The sequence below is a fragment of the Myripristis murdjan genome, chromosome 2, assembly GCF_902150065.1.
Source record: "Myripristis murdjan chromosome 2, fMyrMur1.1, whole genome shotgun sequence".
NCBI lineage: Eukaryota > Metazoa > Chordata > Actinopteri > Holocentriformes > Holocentridae > Myripristis > Myripristis murdjan.
Window position 1 is genome coordinate 490577 of NC_043981.1, and position 20897 is coordinate 511473.

The following is a 20897-nucleotide window of genomic DNA, read 5'->3' on the forward strand; positions in this document are numbered from 1 at the left end:
TGGCACACAGTCTAGTATGGTATGGGAACTATTGCCATGAGTGTCGCGTGAATGGGACCAACTGATCTCAAGATATAAATAAATGAGCATAACAGCGCTATGTAGCAACATTCGTTATAGGCCATAACGTGTTGTCCTTGATGTAGCGCCACCAGTTTGGTGCATGTGTTAAAATTTTGGTGAGTGAGATTCCTGAACCAGTATGTTTCAGCCCTACATGCTTGAACCCCTACTAAATTTGGAACAACAAACAGCCAGATATTATAAATGGAGGAAATATTTGAAACCCTTTAGTTACTATTCATGTCCCCTTTGCCTAAGACAAGTTCATTTTTGCGCAGGGTTATGGTTAGTAATTTTAGTTCCTACCTGTAGCCAGAAGTGACCAGAAGTTTCACACTTTGGGAATTCAATAAGATAACTGAACTAAAACCTTAAGAGTTACCTGCTGCCAGGTGTGTTGGGGGGATTGGTCTGCTGTCAAATGGGTGTCGGCTACATGAGGAGGTTGGACAGGAACCAATGCAACCCCACCCTCCTTTCCAGCATGTAATACCTGTACAAGATGAACAAAAAGACAGCTACACTGAATTAATTAGAAACAACTCCGAGGTAGTGTCCTTATAAACATCCGATTTAAAAGCAACTTCATTAAATCCATGTCTGCAAATGTTTTAAAGGTGTACTAGGCAAGACTGGGGTTGACTGATAGGACAGCCCTTAAAATTTGGATTAACCATGTGATTTGACAGTTGAGTCTACAAGGTGCTGGTTGCTGGACTAATATATTACTTTTACATTTTTTATTTCCCAGTGATTCACAGCATCTTCACTTTAATTGATCCTCTGCCAGTTTTGCAGTCACCTTCAAATACATAAAAGTGATCATGGTTCACATATAAAGTTGGCCAACTATATAATCACAACTGATATTTGTATTGTATACTATCACTTGTCACCAAAACACAACTCTGATTGGCTGGAGACTGTCCACTATTCTCATGAATCAAGGAACTTTCAGACAACCCTGAACATATGATGGTTGGAATAAATGTTTTCAAATTGCCTTCAAAATGATCTTGAAGAAAAATATTGTTCAGCCTATCATCATCTCCCCATACCTTACGAAGTCCAAACTTCATATTTTATCCAGCAAATATAATATGGGGTTCACAAAGAATTTGTGTTGTGTTCATAAGTACAACATTTATTCAGTTTCGGGGAAACCCCAAAAGTAACTGTCACAAGCACACAAGACACTTTAACAAGAGTATAAAAGAAGGGATTTGCCCACTGAATCTTGAATCAGGGCTCCAGACACAATTATTTTTTTGTCACGTCGCACGCTTACTTCATACACTATATGGACAAAAGTATTGGACCACCAGCACATCTACAGGAGCTTTTATGACATCCCATTCTAAATGCATAGGCATTAATGTGGCATTGGTTCCCCCGTTGCAGCTGTAACAGCTTCCACTCTTCTGGGAAGGCTTTCTACAAGATTTTGGAGTGTGTCTGTGGAATATTTGCCCATTCATCCAAAAGAGAATTTGTGTAGCCAGACACTGATGTTGGACAAGAGGGCCTAGTTCACAATCTCTGTCCTACTTCATCCCACAGGTGTTGGATGGGGTTGGGGTCAAGGCCAGTCAAGTTCTTTCACACCAAACTCAGCCAACCATGCTTTATGGACCTTGATTTGTGCACTGGAGCACAGTCATGCTGGAACAGGAAGGGACCTTTGCAAAACTGTTACCACAAAGTTGGAAGCATACAATTGACCCTTTATCTAAGCCCCCGCCCCCCAGGCCGCTGTTACTAGGTTGGACAAAAACCAGCAGGAAGAAATGCCTCATCCATCCACTCCCATTGAAAACAATGTGATTTCAGCTGCCTCATATTGATACTTAATGAGTCGATTCTTATTTTAACCTTGGTATAGTAAAAAGGAACCATCTCTGGTACAGTATAGTGACTGGGTAAAATGTGTTATTTCCCAAAACTGGATATAAACACTAGGGTTGGGACCGTTTGGATTTTAACGATTCCAATTCCTTAACGATTCCCTCTTAACGATTCCGGTTCCTACCGGTTCCGATAAACGGTTCCAAATATATACATTTTTGTATTTTTTTAATGATACCATATACTTAAAATAAACAAGTAATAAACAACAAGCTGCTGCAGCTGAACGGATTGACTTGAGTGTTGCTGCTGGTCTTACTCTTATCTGAACTTTCTATAGAAACTGTATGGAGGGGGGTGGGTGGGGGGTAGTGTTAGTGTAAGTGTATGTTTATGACTTGTAGAACATAATAAATTATCTAGAAGAAGTACATGTTTAGCAATAAGCTTGGTAATGTAAATTACTTATCAAACAGACCTAACAATTCAGCTACCAATGAATGAGCAGTAGTATGCATGTGATAACATAGACTGAATATGAAAAATAAGCCGAACTGATACCGCTTGCTCTGATAGACAAGCTAAGCTGTCAGTGTGCTGCTGTTAGCCAGTGAAAATAGAGCGGAGTGGCAACCTCTTCGCTTGTTACACAATCTATGTCAGTGCGCTGCTGTAGCCTGGAAAATCTTCTTTGCCTTTTGGACTTGTACGGTGCTGGTGCAGTTGTGTTTTCTAATTCCGCGATTCCATCCGCGATTCCGTATTTCACAGAATTATAGGGCCCTAGTTAATTTAAGTTGCGTTTTTCTGGCTTCGAAATTGTTTGGTTACGCTGCAGGGCTGCACTCCACCTCCTGCCTCGCTTGATAATGGTGGTCCGACATTCTTCATAGCAGTGCAGTGGGGGCGTATTCAGTCTTGTAGGTGACGTGACGTCACCACAGTCCGCTTCAGTGCACACAACTGAGCAAAATGACTGCAGATGAGAAATTCCAGGAAATCGTTATGGGAACTGGTTTTGCAAAATGATGGATGCGGCTTCCATTTCTTCAATTTCCGGAACCGGTTCTTTTTCAGAACCGGTTTCCGGTCCCAACCCTAATAAACACGTTAGCTAACTCAGCATGGCAGGTCCTGCTAGCTGCCTCCCACCCACAAACTTAACTATAGAGTCTATCTGTGACCACTGGAAAAATGGCTGACACATGTCAGATAGATCACCAACCGCCGCATGAATTACTGTGTTATGATGATAATAGAAAACTGGCTGTATAAAAACATCCTGGACCTAGCCGTGGAACTAGTGGACCACACCATATACAGGGCAGTTCGGACATCCGACTCCGGTAAGACAAGAGGCAGCGGTGTGTGCGTCTATGTAAACAACAGCTGGTGTACGGACAATACAGTTACGAGAGACACTGCTGCACAGATTTGGAGTTTTAATGATCAAATGCAGACCTTTTTATCTATGGAGAGAGATTTCCGGCAGTCTTCATTACAGCAGTCTATGTTCACCCCCCGTGCCAATGCTAAGCTGGCTATGGACAAACTGCACGATGCTATCAGCAAGCAGCTGAACAAACATCCTGAGAACATCTTCATCGTAGCCAGGAAATTTTAATCACTCCAATCTAAAGACTGTCTTACCCAAGTTTACCCCAAGCACACATTTTAACCATTTTAACGTGAATGAAATAGCCTTCAGCAGCCAGGAAGTTCTGGAACTGTTTTGTTGTTGTGGTTTCTCTGTGGTGCTGCACGGAGCTCCGTGAAGATTAAACTAGTTTTTCTTCCAGCGAAAAAAACCACATTGAACCCAGTCACGAGATGTTCCTTTTCACTAAGACAAAGTTTAAAATAATCACTGAATGAACTAAATGTTGATATGAGGCAACTGAAAAATACGCTTATTCCACTGTAGTGAATGGAGGCGGAGGCTCTATTGTCCAACTCCTCAGATGGGGGGGAGTGGCTACACAGAAGAAAAATCACTGATTGGTCAGTTAGGCACCATTCAGGAGCCAAATAAAGGGTCAATTGTCTAAAATGTCTCGTAAGCTTAAGCATTAAGCTTTCCTTCACTGGAAGGGGCCTAGGCCAACCCCAGAAAAACAAGCCCATAGCATTATCCCTCAACCAACTTGACAGTTGGTACAATGCAGTCAGGGCAGGTAACGTTCTCCCTGGCATTCGCCAACCCAGACTTGTCCATCAGACTGTCAGATACAGAAGTGTGATTCATTACTTCATAGAACATGTTTCCACTGCTCTAGAGTGGAAATGTGTGGTGATGTGCTTTACACAACTCTATCCGATGCTTGGCATTGTGCTTGGTGATGTAAGGCTTGCATGTGGCCATGGAAACCCATGCCATGAAGCTCCGTGTGCAGTTTTGTGCTGATGTAAATGTCAGAGGAGGGTTGACTCTAGTTATTGAGTCAGCAGAGCTTTGGCCACTTTTATGCACTGTGTCTCAGCACTTGGTGACCCTGCTCTGTAACTTTACGTGGTCTGTCACTTTGTGGCTGAGTTGTTGTGGTTCCTAAACATTTCCACTTTGCAATAATAACACTTACAGTTGATTGTGGAGTATCTAGGAGGGAGTAAACTTCACAAACTGACTTGTTGCAACAATGGCATCTACTAATTGTAATTACAGTATCAGACTCAAATTCAGTGAGCTTTTTGGAATGACCCATTCTTTCACAAATGTTTGTATGAATGGGTGCTTGATTTATACAAACGTTGGCAATGGGACTGAAAGAAACACACTGAATTCAATGATTGAATACTTTTGTCAATATAGCGTATGTGCTAAGCTGTTCTCTCAGGGCTGACTCACACTGCCTTTTCTTTTCACTATCTGTGGTGTCTGCTGTCGCCTGCTCTGCCTCCCATTGTCGGCAATGTCTTTTGTATTTTCCCCTTGTCCTAATGTAACCAGTAAAACTCCTGTGGCCAAGCTGATTTTAACTAACTTGCAGGCAGAAGAGCTACGGGCATGGGAATCAGCTCACTCAATTAGCTGCACTTTACTATCATGTGGCAATGACTGACCAAGTCCGACTGGGACGACTTCACCATCTTCACTGACTGAGTCAGTCTCAGTATAGTCACAATCTGATGTAGAGGAGCAGGGTTTGGATGGCCAGGGAATGAGAAAAAGTTGGATATTTTTTGTTGGCCATTCTGTTCTCCTGTTAGTTGTTGACGGTTCCTTGACATTGGTTAGCTAAGCTGTTAACTACATCTGTGCATTACCTATCACAGCACCGGGCCAAGTTTCAAAAACTGCTGGGTTTAAAAATAAAGACAAAATACTTAATTCAACTGTGTTAGTAAAGTAACAGTGTTCAAATTATACAACTCAATGATGTTATGGTAATCTGCTATGTTAATTGGGCAAATTCACACGCTGCGCATCCCTGTCCACCTCAGTCACTGTAGGACAGTGCACCATAGAGTGCAGGTGATAGTGCAGAAACAAGATGGGCAGAGGCAGGAGTTGAGTGAGTTGAACACAGAACTAAAGCTTCCCACAGTGCATGCTTTTAATTTTTTTTATAACTTGTGGGGCACAGCTGCCAGATCACCGGCAGGAAAAAACGTAACTGCAAAATAAACAAGTCAGGCGCACTGATAACCATTTCAGTCCCCATTTGAAGCCTTGTGAACTAAATGGTTCTTGGTAAGGTGGCTGTGCTCAAGAAGGCTCATTTAATGACTGGAATGGGCTCATGTTCTGTGGGGTGGTTCTTTTTCCTTACTGAATATATTACCTGGTGTTGATTGGCAGCAGGGTGACAAAGTTCAGCAGCTCCTGCTAGAGCTGTATGCTGATATGTCAGCCTCGAAGCATACAACTACAGACACAGAGAGATAGAGACATGGAAAGAAGATGAAAGAGAAAGACAGAAGAAAGACTGACTTTGATGTCTTTAATAAGATCTTAACAAAATGGAAAACTAGTACCACCTGCCCCCCACCCCCACCCCCACCCGACACACACACACACACACACACATAAAAACAACAAAAACATCTAAACAAAATCAATCTTTAAATATTCACAATTAGCATTCTTCTCTCTCCCTCTTCATAACTGCCTTTACTGCCATAAAACATTCACAAGACATGATAATTCTGAGATGTACATATTATGGTCCAGCTTAGTGGTGCATTAGTGCCACCTGCTGGTTATTTTTTCTAACTTTTTGCAGTATGTAGTTTATTTTGTTAGTCAGCCATTTTGGTTCATTCTATTGTAAGACGGTGAAAAGTGTACATCGAATGTAGCACATTCTTACATTCTGAAACTTAGGAGTGGATATGTCCGAAAGTACAAAGGGCTGATTAGTACAGGGTTTATACAGGAATCCTCAAGCTGAATTTATCTTACTACCTTTTTTACTACCTTTCAAATATCTTTTACTACGCAACACGGCATTGAGCAGCAGTTTTTTTTTCCCCCTTTGGGGGGGGGGGGGGGGGGGGGGGGGGGGGGGGGGGGGGGGGGGGGGGGGGGGGGGGGCTTGGTCACTCCCCACCCCAAGAAAATAGATTAACCAAAGGAATAAACAAAATGCAAAGAGTTTTGAAAACTCAGAGCCAGGGGTGTAAACTAACTTTTTGGCTCACTGGCCAAGGGGACCAGTAGATGAAAAAAATCTACTGGCCAAGCAATTTTTTTTTACCGGCAAAACAACAAATTGCCTTTTGTTGTCCCCATATGCATCTGTTTTAGTACTTTTAATTGAGATAACAGTATTATATTGAAAAACATGTTTAGAGAAGAGGCCAAAGTAAGATTTAAAATACATTTTAATATTTGTTGTGGTGGAACAATTATTTTTATTACACTTAAGCTCTGTAAATACTATAACTGTAACTGTAAATGTTAATATAACAAAATAACCTTTATAAATAAAATAAATCTTTTTTGTAAACAAAATGGCATTTGCAACCAAAAAGGCAGTCATATCTCCTCTCAGACATCCCTTAATATGCCTAGGTAACCTAAAACATGGCATCTCTAGTTGTCAGGTCCATCCATGAAGTTAGGCCGCCTGCCTCTGACAGAGTCCTGGTGCCAGAGCATCACAGCTTTGCTCGGATCAAACTCACTGATGTCTGGGGAGCAGAGTTGGACCATCAGGAGATCTGACAGTGTGTCCCAGTGCGTTGCGTGTCGTCCTTCTGAGCTGGCTAGGCAACCCCGTCTAACCTCACAACATGTGACGCGACGTCGGGGGGGCTATTTAAGTTTGACACAACAAACAGATCACTAGCGCTAGCCGACGGGCTACGGGGAGCTACTGAAGTGCGACACACAAACATCACCGGTCAAGCGCTAACGTTAGCTACCGTATGAATTTAAAGCCACCTCTTGCATAATTTATTGCATGACTTGGTACAAATATTTACCCGCCCCGTGGTAGGTAGACTTTAACTGGCCAAGGGAATATTTTAGACGCATTTGGCGAGTGGCGACCGCTAGTTTACAGCACTGCTCAGAGCTGTGAAAACTCACATTTTCCCATTTCGGCAAGTGGCTTGCTCACACTAACGTTTTGAGACCCGCATGAGCGCAACATGCTGCAGGTGAACCAATCGCGTACACGCTTCGGGGTGGCAAATGCAGTCAGGATCACTGATTGGCTATCAACACCGACACAGGTCCTGGTGTCCCGCACGCACATATTTTTTGTTTTAATATTTCTTTAATTAAATGAACTGTAAAGAAAAAACAGCATCAATGGAAAAGTCATAATATATTGAAGGAATGATGAAAAAAATTACTACCAATTAAAATTGTGTTAGTTACCTTTTACTACCTTTTAAGGGCCTTAAATTGGGCTCCTTTTATTTACTACCTTTTACTACCTTTTACAACCCCGTGGATACCCTGTATAATTTGTTCAATACAACATGTTTTAAACAAGTTAATTTACGTGTTAATGTGTAATATTAAAGTTCGTATTACATACAAGAATTTTAAGTGGCATTAAAGTTGTTAGCGGACCTAAGTGAAAGTAGTGAATTCATAATAGGCTATTTACATTTTACTATTTGCCAACAGTATGTTAATGCATATATATCCTCCACTATAAATTTACCAGCATCATTAAAAACACAAAGAAAAAGGTTTTAAAAAGGATTCGAAAATAGAAATATGGTAAAATAGTGGCAAAGAAAATTTAATGACCCAATCCAGGGATCTGAAAATGATAGCCAATATGCAGGGCTGGAGGGGAAGAGGTTACTGGGTGGATGGGTGCCCTCCAGGTGACAAGCCTGTGAGCACACTCCACACCAGCTGGTGGTGGTAAACCATTCTAATTTTTTTTCCAACTGTCATTCAACATCAACAAGAAGAGGATGAGGAACAGTAACCAAGCAGAGCTCAAGTACATGCTGCAGGGTCGGCTTGTACACAGAGCGCTCCAGAACTTGAAATGAAGAAATGTCTATGTTCTTCAACAATGGGATTACAAAAAGAGCTGTGAACCATGTTATACAGGTTAAAGCTTGAGGTCAAATCAACAATGGGAAGACACTAGCCGAGTACAGGAAAACCTGAAACCTAAAAACCTCCAATCAAAAGTGATAAGGAGCTGCCATTCTTCATGTTGAACTAGTAAGTAAAATCAACGCATGCAGACCCAGTTAGAGGGAGACGTGAGTAAACTGTTTTCCCATCATGCCCAAACCTGATTAATTTGTTTCTGTCCAATCTCGGTCCAGCGATTTCTGCCACATAGGCAATCTCATCCCATTTAATCCTGATCCCATAACAATCCCAATTATTTCATGTTGAGAATTACAGATCGTCTACGAAAACAAATTATGTGGGGGAGATTTATCCAAGGAATCCATTGCTACACCAGTTTTTTCTCAGTCTCAGTTTAACTGGGTAGTTGATTAGACTTGCTTTGCCTTTTCTTCTCCTGCCGGATCAGAGTTGTTAAAGCACAGCTTGCTGTATTTGACTGGGACGCTGAGAATACAGTACAACTCACTGCAACTGGATGATTCCATTACACTGATTACAATTTGCATTCTCCCATCCCCTCACGAGGCTTTATATTGCCGATCCCAACAACACAATGGAATAGCCTTCCCTTCCTCCAGTTTATAAACCAGCAGATGCAAACAAATTATCACTAGCGTTGTTGAAATTAGGGCTGGGTGCTAGACTTGATACTTTCAATGGTATCAACTGAATTGCGTCAGTACCACCGAGTACCTATTCATGTTTGCTCAATCAATGCCAAATTTCGGTACCTTGAGAGCAGGTTTTGTTGTGAATTCAAATAAATATTGATAAGGTTCTTTATGAGCTAATCAAAAAATCCCTTCTAGTTTACCTCTTTTTGCAAGTGCACATCTGGGTGAGAAAGTATATCTTAGACAGAAAGAGAGAGAGCAAGACTTCTTTACCCCACTGTTGCTTGGTGTATCCAGGCCAGCTCAAACAGTTTAAACCTCTGGTTAAGAGAGATGTGACTACCATTATTCCCTCCTCTCTCGTCAGGAATACAATACAAGGACTTGCTGGCTCAGCCCTTCCTACGTCTGCCCTCCTTGGGTCAACTCCCTTTTATGGTGGACCAAAGAATGTCTCTGCTCCACTGCCAGTTGGTGTCTAGATATAGCTGATGGGCTGAAAGCTGCACAGGACAGCTTTAGGAGTCACTGACACCTTACTGTATTACAGACATTAAAGGCACAGTGTGTAGGATTTAAACTGACTTGAAGACAAATGGGATGATATTCATAAACATGCTTTCATTAGTGTATTAAAACAAGAAAAGGAGAATCATAGTGTATCATAGTTTATGAAGTTAGAATAAGTCTTTTTAATCTACGTAACCGTGGGTCCCAGTTTTACATGGGCTGCTATGTTGCTTTGCCATGTTTCTACAGTTGCTCAGACAAGACAAACCAACCCAAACTACACGATAACTATGCTTTTCTTTTGCAGGTGGTTTGCAAGTGGTTTGCTTTGCTTCTGGTTGTGCAGATCATACCTATACCACAGCAAGTGACCATGAAACACTGTCAAAGACACGAAAATACAATGACATAAAAAGAGAATTGGGACTGATGACAGCAGATATCAGAATAAATATTGGTGCAGCTTTAGTCAATGGAAATCACTGAAGGTGGCAAAATGTCACAGCAATGCAGACATTGCGTGTTTTGTCCTTGACAGGTAACAAGTCCTAATAACTCTTATCTGTTTTTAGATGTACAATTTTTATTTGGCCCATTTTGTGGGATACCAAATATTATGATGACTGCAATAATACCACAGGGACTTTACTGAAATTAAAAATTACAGACAAGTTTTTTTTTTTCTTTATGTGAAATCTGTAGCTGTCTTTAGCATGTCAGCTGCTGCAAAAACCTTTTCCTTGTTCAAAAAATTCTCATAGCTACAAAGAAGTTAATTTTACATACATGTCCTTCAACTACAAATTTGGTGGCATTGTATCAGTACGGCATTTGTGAGGGTATCATATAGCCACAGCTAATACTAATGTTCCTGTCTTATAATTTATCTTATATATCTATCACTATCTATCTTATATATCTCCAGTGAGAAACATGCTGTCTTAGAAACTATTTTTACAGAGGAGTACAGAGGACTTGCAGACAGCTTGGTCACAGTGTGCAACAATAATGACTTGAAGCTCAGTATCAGCAAAACCAATAAGCTTGTAGTGGACACCATAGGAACAGGAGGCTCATTATCCATTGAAAGAGAACATTAAGAGGGTGGACTCACACAAGTACCTTGGGGTCCAAATCAATTAAAAACCTGACTGGAGTCACAACACTTTAGCCCTCTTAAACAACTCTGCTTCTGACCAAATTTGAAATATGGTCACAATCTACCCCTCTGAGTTACGGCATGGAATAAAGGCCAGAAAAATGTTTTTGCAGAAAATTATCACATCACAGTGAAAGTGACCTTTCACCTTTAGGATATAAAATGTCATTATTTCATTAGTTTATCCTTATCCTAGTTGATCCTTGGTCATAACTGGTGTATGAATTCTTATGGCCAAATACAGTTGTGGCCAAAAACATGTTTTGTGAGGTGACAATGACCTTGACCTTTGACCACCAAATTTGTTTGTGCAAAATTTGAAAAAATCCCTAAAGGCATCCCTGAGATATCATGATCACAAGAATGGAATGTACGGACGTACGAACAACCCAAAAACATAATACCTCCAGCCATGCCTGTTGTCAGCATAGAGGCAAAATAATCATAGGGGATATTGCTCATATCCCCCATTCATTATATTATAGAGGCTATTGACTTGTTTTAAATGATTATGTGCATATTAGATAACTATATATATTAAATAACTATTTACAGGTTTTGGGGATGCCATCCATGTGGTATTTTAATTCTTGCCCAGCGCAAGGGTGGGAAGGGTGTCGCACTGAAAAGGGAGGTGTATTTAAATGGGGGGAGTGCAAGGCGAGATGTTACCACTTTGGCAAAAAAAAAAAAATTAAACCACTGCTACAAGAGCTATGCTATAAAGCCTCATGGACCACATCTAATCTGAGTGCAACGCCAACAACACCTATTAATTTGGTGAAGACTTCGATTCCTGCAACCTTTAAGGGAGGTGCAGCTGTGGATGAGTGGCTGTTAAGGGCCTTGTAACACATGTGGCTTCTTATGCCAACAAACTGTTGGCATTCTGTAAATGCATTTTGCATTCTGTAAATGCGTTTTAGATGTTTGGACAAGTTAGGTGGCATGTCACAGAGCTCAGCAACACAGGGTGTTCTTCGTGGCATGCTGTGTTCTGCTCAGTATGTACATTAAGCAGGATGCCAACATAAGTTTTATTTATTTCATCTTTATCATTTTAACTACATTAGTTTCTTTATTTATGATAAAAATTAATAATGAAATGCATGTATACCTAAAGTATGTGCTTAGATTAACGAAAATAACAAGGGAGTTGGGATACGCACGCATGACAATGTACTAGGACTAAGCGTTGGTCATTGCAATTGTGGAATTAAAAAAAGGCCCACTAACAAATTAGAAATTAAAACCTAAGAATGCTATAGCTTTTTTCATTGTCTGTCTGATTTTGACATGGTCCTGTGGACACTTTAAGGAGCCTGTTTGGAAGCATGTTGTTCAAATGAGGAAAAAGGACAGTACTGAGACAGCTAGATGAATGTCATCATTATGGAAAATACATAGAGAAAATGATCAACAATACCATGATGTTCCTTTAAACAAATAACATATATAGTAACCACACAGTTTTGGTCTGTTAGCCTCTAATGCAGCTCTGGCACACGAAACAGCAACACATCACAGCGCTAGGACTAACACACATTGGGCCTCGTACGAGAACCCCTCACACAAACAGATTTGTTCACATGAACAAATGCCAACATTTAGGAAGAACCATTTGCTTCTTCCCTCATTTGGGAAGAACCGGAGACAAAGCTCATGGCGGCCCAGCACCTTATTAAAACAGTTTAGTTGGTTTATCCTTTAATTTGTCACTCATCTGTATTTACGTGATGATTGTTTGCAATGCAGTGACACCTGAATCACTGCAAAATTCCTCTACTGGGACCATGGTAAATGGACAGCATTTTTCAACAGGTGAAAGTCATACTTTCGAGGGTCATTATGGTTAATTTTCTGAAATTATTTGTGCTTTCTGAAATTGACTAAGACAACTCGTATGTGCCTACCTCACGAAAAAGCACAATCAAGATAAGATAAAAAAAAAAAAAAATACAAAACTGTCCTTGCATGAGGCCAATTCTGTCTCTCAGTAGACAGTATAGACTCACAGTGTGAGTGACAAGTCCAGGGACCAATGGAAGCTGCAGACTGTCCAGGGGGAGAGGCTTAGATGGCTTAGAGGGGGATGGACTCAACGTACACACACACTAAGATAATGCAGACACACGCACCCATTCACAAACAGAGAAAGAGACAATACAAAGACCACAAGAGAAAGAAAACAGACATACAAAAAGAGGAAAAATGAGAACATGAAATGGAAAAAACATGAGTAAAAATAAACAGAAGAGACCACAGTATTAAAAGAATGGAGAAAGGAGAAGCTACAGTGGGAAGTAAACATCTTAGGTCTGTTTACCTGAGAAGGGGGGAAGTGGAGAAAGAAGTGGTGCAGACCTCCTGTGAATCCTCAACTCCTGGAAATGCTCCTCCGTCCTCCTCACCTGGAGGTCTGAACACATGCACACATACACGTACCATTAATTGCAGCTCAACAATTTCCACTCGGAGATCAATAAAGTATTTCTGATTCTGATTCTGAATCTATGTTAAAGAATGTTTGTACATCAACTTGCTGCTTCCTCATTACCAAAAAAGTATGAATACATTATGTTAGATATTATGTTGGGTGGATCTTCATGTTAATGTAATAGGGCTATACTGTCTACCGTCTGCTACAATTGTTGTCTGGGGGAGATTAACAAAGTATGGCAACTTGGTTGTCTAGGGACTCAAGTTAAAAGAAATTTGGATAGAATTAAATCTCAGATATCTCTTATCTAATTCTACCTGAGTACATAATTTTAACAGAGGGGGCCCCTTCAATACACCAGTAGAGATTTCCCACTTGATATCAATAGTCACTGTCCTGTTGTTTGCCTACGACTGGGCTCAGACTGCGGGAGTTTTTGGTTATTTAACGCCAATTCAACCCTCCTGACAATCGCAGGATAAATCTCCTCTGGCACCTCGATCGGAACTAATGTTTGGCCCAGATTATCTGGTAATGTGAGAGGTTTACAAATTCAATCATATACCTCCTGACAGCTCACAGACTCATTGGGGTCACCCTGATAACTATCAAATGTGTCTGATATTTAGGATATCAAATATGGATTATTAAATCACTGCTTTCTGAGCAGGGAGTGTGTGGGTGTGTTGGACAGCTCAGATAGAGGAAAGGCTTGTTGATACAGTCATGTCCATGAGTATTTGGACAGTAACACAATATCCATAATTTCTCCCTTGTACACCACCAACAGTGGATTTGAAATTGAGTAACCAAGATGTCACTGAAGCACAAACTGTCAGCTTTAATTTTAGGGGTTGAACTAAAATATGGCATTAACCTTTTAGGAATTACAGCCAGTTTTATACATTGTCACCCCATTTCCAAAGGCTCAAAAGTAATGGGACACTTGACTAAAAAGCAGTTTCATGGCCAGGTGTGGCCTTTTCCCTCATTATTCCATGACAAATGAAGAAAATAAAAGCTCTGGAGTTCATTCCAAGTTTGCAATTGCATTTGGTTGTTGTTTGTCAGAACCCTCAACATGTGATCCAAAGAGGTGTCTATGCAGGTGAAGGAGGCCATCGTTAGGCTCAAAAAGCCAAAAATAAATAAATAAATAAAAATCTATCAGACAGATAGCAACAACTTTAGGAGTAGCCTATTCAATGGTTTGGCATATCCTGAAAAAGAAGGAATGTACTGGTGAGCTCAGAAACACCAAAAGGCCTGGAAGACCACAGAAGACATCTAAAGTGGACAGCCAAAGAATTCTTTCCCTGGTGAAAAAAAAACCCATTCACAAAGTCTTGGGAACTCTAAAACACTCTGGAGGAGGTAGGCATATCATTGTCCAAATCTACAGTCAAGAGACATTTGTGAGAAAATAATTACAGAGGGTATACAGCAAGGTGCAAACCACTGGTGTCACTCAAGTACAGGAAGGCCAGATTAGACTTTACAAAAAACATCTAAAAAAGCCTGCCCAATTCTGGAACAAGGTTCTTTGGACAGATGAAACAAAGATTAACTTGTACTATAATGATGGGAAGAGAAAAGTGTGGAGAATGAAGGGAACAGCTCATGACCCAAAGCAGAGCACATCATCTGTCCAGCATGGTGGAGGCAGTGTTATGGCATGGGCATGTATGGCTGCCAGTGGAACTGGCTCACTGGTGTTTATTGATGATGTGACTGCTGATGGAAGAAGCAGGATGAATTCTGATGTTATAGGGCTGTACTATCTGCTCAGATTCAGCCAAATGCCACAAAACTGACAGGACTGCACTTCAACAGTGCATATGGATAATGGCCCAAAACATACTGCGAAAGCAACCCAAGAGTTACTGAAAGCAAAGAAGTGGAATATTCTTCAATGGCCAAGTCAGTCCCCAGACCTCAACCCAACTGAGCTGCTTTTCACCTGCTTAAGACCAAACTGAAGGCCGAAAGACCCACAAACAAGCAGCACTGCAAAGGATTTTCCTCCAAATACCGAATATAATCCTTATAATTATAGCCATGTATGTTATGTATAGTTTGTCCAATTACTTTTGAGCCTCTGAAAAAGGGGTGAAGATGTATAATATTGGCTGTAATTCCTAAAAGGTTAATGCCATAATTTTGTTCAACCCCTTAAATTAAAGCTGAAAGTCTGCACTTCAATCACATATTGATTACTCCATTTCAAATCCACTGTAGTGGTGTACAAGGACAAAATTATAAATATTGTGTCACTGTCCAAATACTTATGGACCTGACTGTATGTGGCAACAAGCCTCTCCACCATCTAGTTACATCGCCTCCTGTGTAAATATGCACAGCCTCTGTCTTAATAGGGACAGTTATCATTCTGCTGTGGGGGATGAACTCAAGTATTTAATAAACTAAATGATTTTTTTTTTCACCCACTGTCAACCCATCTGCTATTAATCAGAATGTAATTTTTTTTATATGACCCGCACCATCCAATCTGCAGTGTCCACGGATATAACTGCAATCCACGCATCACTACTTTCAAAACAAACACATACACACACTCACATACGGGGGGGGGGGGGGGGGGGGGGGGGGGGGGGGGGGGGGGGGGGGGGTAGCAGCTCCCTCTGGCATGACAATCTTTTTTCAAATCTTGCAGTGTGTATTTTTGAGATTAAAAACAAGGACATCTGCGAATATTAACTTGGGATGCGTGATGCAACCCCAGTTTAAAATCGGGTTAGGATTACAAACTAGGGTTGTCCCGACCGATCATGTGATCGGAAATCGGGGCGATCACATGACTGAAGACTCGGTCGGGACTCGGACGTTATGTCCCGATCAGGTATCGGATAAATAATATATATACATATGTATATTTATTGCTATTATTTTTAATCACATTTCAATATATGGGCTATTAGTGATAAAAATAAATGAGAATAAAATACCAACGTTTACAGGCCGGGTCTGTCTGTGACAGACACCACTGAACAGCGTGTGCGCGGAACACGGCAGCACGCAGCAGTTTGTTTTGAAGCTGAGGCACGTGATATCAGAGAAATAATTACTGATACATCCTCCTATCATTTTTGTTCAATCATTAATAACATATCATTTCCTGGTTTTATAGAAGTATCAGATCGGGACTCGGTATCGGCAGATACTCATAATCAAATGACTCGGACTCGGACTCGGGGGCAAAAAAACGTGATCGGGACATCCCTAATTACAACCCCATACTGTTCCTAAGGCCTGCCAGTGGGCCCAGATGACTTATAACTCATTTCCACTATAAAGAGCCGTGCAGTGAAGGGCCCGTGCCCTGTTTGGCCTTGGAGTGTTTCCACTGCTTATGGTACCAGCGGGTCGGCATCATAGAATTAAAGAGGCGTGCTCGTTGCCATGGAGTTGTTATAGTAGCAAGAGGAGCTGTCAGTTGTTACATAGCTTTTTGTATTTAATGGACAAAATCTTGTTTGAATAAAAAAGCCACCAGCCGGCACAGGTGGGCTGGCCGCGGCACCGGTCGGCGTCAGGCGGGTCGGCCGCGGCACCGGCCACTCACCTGTCGCGGCCGGCCCTGCCTGACGCTGGACCGGGTGCCGCGGCCGAACCCGCTTCATGCCATCATCATCATCTTCACAGATGCTCTGCCATCTGCGCTTAGGGGTCACATTTCCATTTCCATTTGTAAGAAAAATGTAAACTAGGCTACACAACAGAAAAACCCAACAAAAAACTCAAGCAAATCAATTTCTTCCTTAATCTCTCCAGAAACTAATGTTTGCAAATGTAGCAGCCTGGTTAACTGACATTCTAATGGACCAATCACGAAGGAGATCATATTTAGGCCCGCCTCCGCGGCCCCATTCTAATCGGACCAGCACCAGATGTCAAACCGGGCTGAAATCTTTCACGGTTGGTTCCCGGAACCAAGCAGGCTGATGTAGTGGGAATGAATGCGGAACGGTGAATTTCATAGCACGGCGCAGCATGGTACTATAGTGGAAAAATGCTATTACTGTATTTTAGAGGCTGTAGAGGGCTTTGAAGCTAATGTGAAGATACCCATAGCATCTCAAACTAGACAACCTGAGGAATCCACTAATGTCAAGTATGTCATACCAGGTTGTCAGTAAACGGATTAAATATCACTGCAAATTTCAGTTAAATTTTGGCAAGGGAAAAATAGTATGGCTATTTTCAAAGTGGTCCCTTGACCTCTGACCTCAAGACATCTGAATGGAAATGGGTTCTGTGGGAACCTATGGGTCTCACCTTAGAAGATGTGCCCACCTAATGCTAATCCCATGCAGTTTGGGACACAAACCATGCACTTTGGGTTTGACTGGAAAACTGAGATTATGGGATTCAGTGAGCCCGATTTTATTTATGCGTGATGATGTTACATCCCATAGTAGCTCTTACATTGTAGTGAGACCATTTTGGTCTCATTTTATGCTGTGACTTGACATCACAGTATAAAATAACCTACTGTGACCCTCTATGATAATCACAGCCTCATGAAACCTTGCAACCCACACTAGAGACCAGGGTATCAGAAGATGTCTGGTTTTCCAGGTATATTACAATAAGGTGGAGTTTCTGAGCAATTTCCAGAAACAGAATGCTAGCTACTCAGTTGCTGAAAAAATGCAGTTCTCACAGAAATATCGAAATGTCAAAAGTTTTTGACATCAAGTGCAAATTTTTCTTGGTGTACTAATGTGGTAGTTTGGAGGAATTTTGACCATTTTAGGAATTTTTAGTGGTCAAAATTGATCAAATTTTGCACAAAGACTGTTTAACAAATAGTATCAAAATACAAACTGCTATGACAACTTGACATATATCACAGAGTTGAATACATAATTCACACATAATTGAACATGGGAATGGCTTCATATGCTCCCATCATAATGTTCTACCCCATATACACTCTAAAAAAAAGGCACCTAACCAAAACATAATGTTTATTGCAGATTTATGACTAGAATAATTTGACATACAGTGCTGAGCAGCATCTCAAATCAATGTTCAGGTTTCATTAGTTTCCATTATAGTCATTTTGCAGCAGTGCCTCCAGCTCCAAGATTTCTTTAACATCCTTCCTGTGGAATTCCATAATTTTATTGTCCTGGTGTGCTCTTTACTCTCTCTCAACTGGAATAAGTAAAATGCTGTTGAATTTATAATTATTTTTTAAATGCCTTGTTTCTAAAGTTTTCTATCCATCATTCTTTCAGATGCTACCATATAGTGTCTGCATAAGGCCAAGTAGCTTATTTCATCTGGCCATGCTATGCCGCCATCTTGTGGGCAAAAATGCAAAAACATGGGACAAATACGGGACAACTAATTATTGGCCACTGCAATTTTAGTTAAAAAAAGACCCTTTTGATATATAATTAATTATAATTTGATATATAATTTCAAAATGAACTTTTTTTTGGGGAAAGCCTTAGTTCATTCCATGTTGATGTTTTTCTAGCATGGCTAATTACAGTCTATTTAACTTAGACTTAGACTTTCTTTATTGTCATTGCACAAAAAACACAGCAGTGAGTTGCTTGGCTTCCGGATTACAACAGAGATGGAATTGTGGGGCAGTTTAAATAATTAAAATATAAACTATATAACTAGTGCGTAAAAAACAAGAGCTAAATAATAATGAGTGCAAGAAAGAATAAATAGATAAAACAGAATAAACAGTGTAAACAACAGAAACATCGTAGCAGCAGGGTGGAGAGTATTTCACAAGTAATTCTCCTCAACCCGGGGGGTCTCCCGGTACTGGGCCACACACCCTGGGCCTGAAGAAACTATAACTCCATAAAAATATTGCACTGAAATGTATTGTCCATATGAACAGATAAGATGGGAGCCATATTTAATTTATGTCATACTTACGATTTCCAACTCCCAGCTGGAATAAAATACAGTATCTATAATAACTGTGTTCAGCCTTATGCCTTTAGTAGTCTTACCACCTTCAATGACATGGAGGTGAACAAAAAAAGATTTTCAACTTGGGTGAACTGTTCATATAATCTCCACAGGTACCTGTAATTGCAGGGTTGTCCCATGTTGGCAGGAGGCTGGCTGCCATAAGGAGCATCCAGAAAGTGATCAACTATAATCCCCATGATTGGAGCTGTACGCTCAAACTGTCTGGAGAGGAGGAAAGGAGATTTAGAGTTTTGACAACATTTTGTATTTAAAAATCATTCAACTATTCATAAAGTCGACAAGTAAAAGACTGATTTAACTGTAGCAATTGAAGCAAAATGTTAATATCTCCACTTCTCAGATTTCATAACCACTATGAAATAGGGATGTGCATTATAGATATTTTGTGAACCAGCTGATCACTGTCAACTGGTTGAAAACCAGGTATTGTCCATTTCACATTTCTTATTCCACAAAATATGCTATATTTTACTACAGGGTCCAAAATTAACTAAATTTTGTGATGGACTGGCAACCTGTCCAGGGTATTTCCCCTGCATTCTGACCATGAGCACTGGGATAGGCTCCTTCACCCTATGTGACCCTTACGAGGATAAGTGGTTTGGAAAATGAATGAATGGATAAATGAATGTGGGTAAATTTTGGTTTTGGTCGGTAAATTAATTGGGGCCACCAACCAAGTGGCCAGTAAATAATTTGGAATTAAACCGTAAGCTTACGTCACTGTCTTTTTTCAATGGCTGAGATGAGTGTGACCCTTATAGTCCACCATACCTATCATGGCATCAGCCAATCAAATTAAAGCTGCTTACTACTATTTGGCACTTTCTGCACCATGCTGTTGCCTTAAGAAACCCAAAGTGCATGGTTTATGTTACATGTAATTAGATATGTGGCAACACATTTGTTAAGCCTCCAAACAGAGAACATGAAGGTGAAGGGAAAAGTTGCAGGGGTTGGTGCTCTTATGAGAAGTACACTCCAGACCAGTTGAGAAATTGCAAGAATTTACATTTTCCACTGTTGGATCGAAAGAAGGTTCTAAGTAGAGCTTCAAAATGCAAAAAGAAGAAATGGGAGTGAGACAAAAAAAAAACTGAGTAAGCAATTTATTGCAAACAACCATTAAACTGAAATAGGCTGTTCATCAGCTGATCAAAAGTTTAAGACCACTGCCTTTAAAAGCCCAATCTTGGCAAAAATGTGGATTCAGTGTCATTTTCTGTCAGGCATCCACACTGTCATGACCTCCTGATGGCAAAGGCAAAAAAGCTTTCTCTCTTTGAACGTGGTCGGATTGTTGAGCTGCTGAAGCAAGGCCCAACAACAAGGCCCTCACAGCGTGCCACTGCTGCTGAGGTTGGACGCAGTAAGACAGTCATTTTTAACTTCCTTAAAGATCCTGAGGGTTATGGAACAAAAAAGTCAAGTGGTAGACCCAAAACAATTTCACCGGCACTGAGCCAGAGGATCCAATTGGCTGTCCGTCAAGACACGGGATGATCCTCGGCCCAAATTAAGCTTGTCACTGGTGCCAACTGCAGTCCCATAAACATCAGACGGCATCTGCGAGAGAAGGGTTTTAAGAACAAAAAAACGTCTTCACAGGCCTCGTCTCCTTCAACGGCACAAAATTGCCCGTTTGGAGTTTGCACGAGAGCACCAAACATGGGACACTGAAAGGTGGAAGAAAGTTGTATTCTCTGATGAGAAAAAAAATTT

General features: G+C 40.8%; 1 protein-coding gene across 1 annotated transcript in view; it reads right to left on the reverse strand.

The window, feature by feature from the left end:
- The window catches only part of atg13 (ATG13 autophagy related 13 homolog (S. cerevisiae)), a 94545-nt gene that overhangs the window by 35397 nt on the left and 38251 nt on the right, over positions 1-20897 (reverse strand). The window contains 7 exon segments of the mRNA XM_030070677.1: positions 446-471; positions 473-556; positions 5691-5774; positions 12763-12861; positions 13074-13087; positions 13090-13166; positions 19269-19376. Coding sequence (XP_029926537.1) covers positions 446-471; positions 473-556; positions 5691-5774; positions 12763-12861; positions 13074-13087; positions 13090-13166; positions 19269-19376 — 492 coding nt within the window.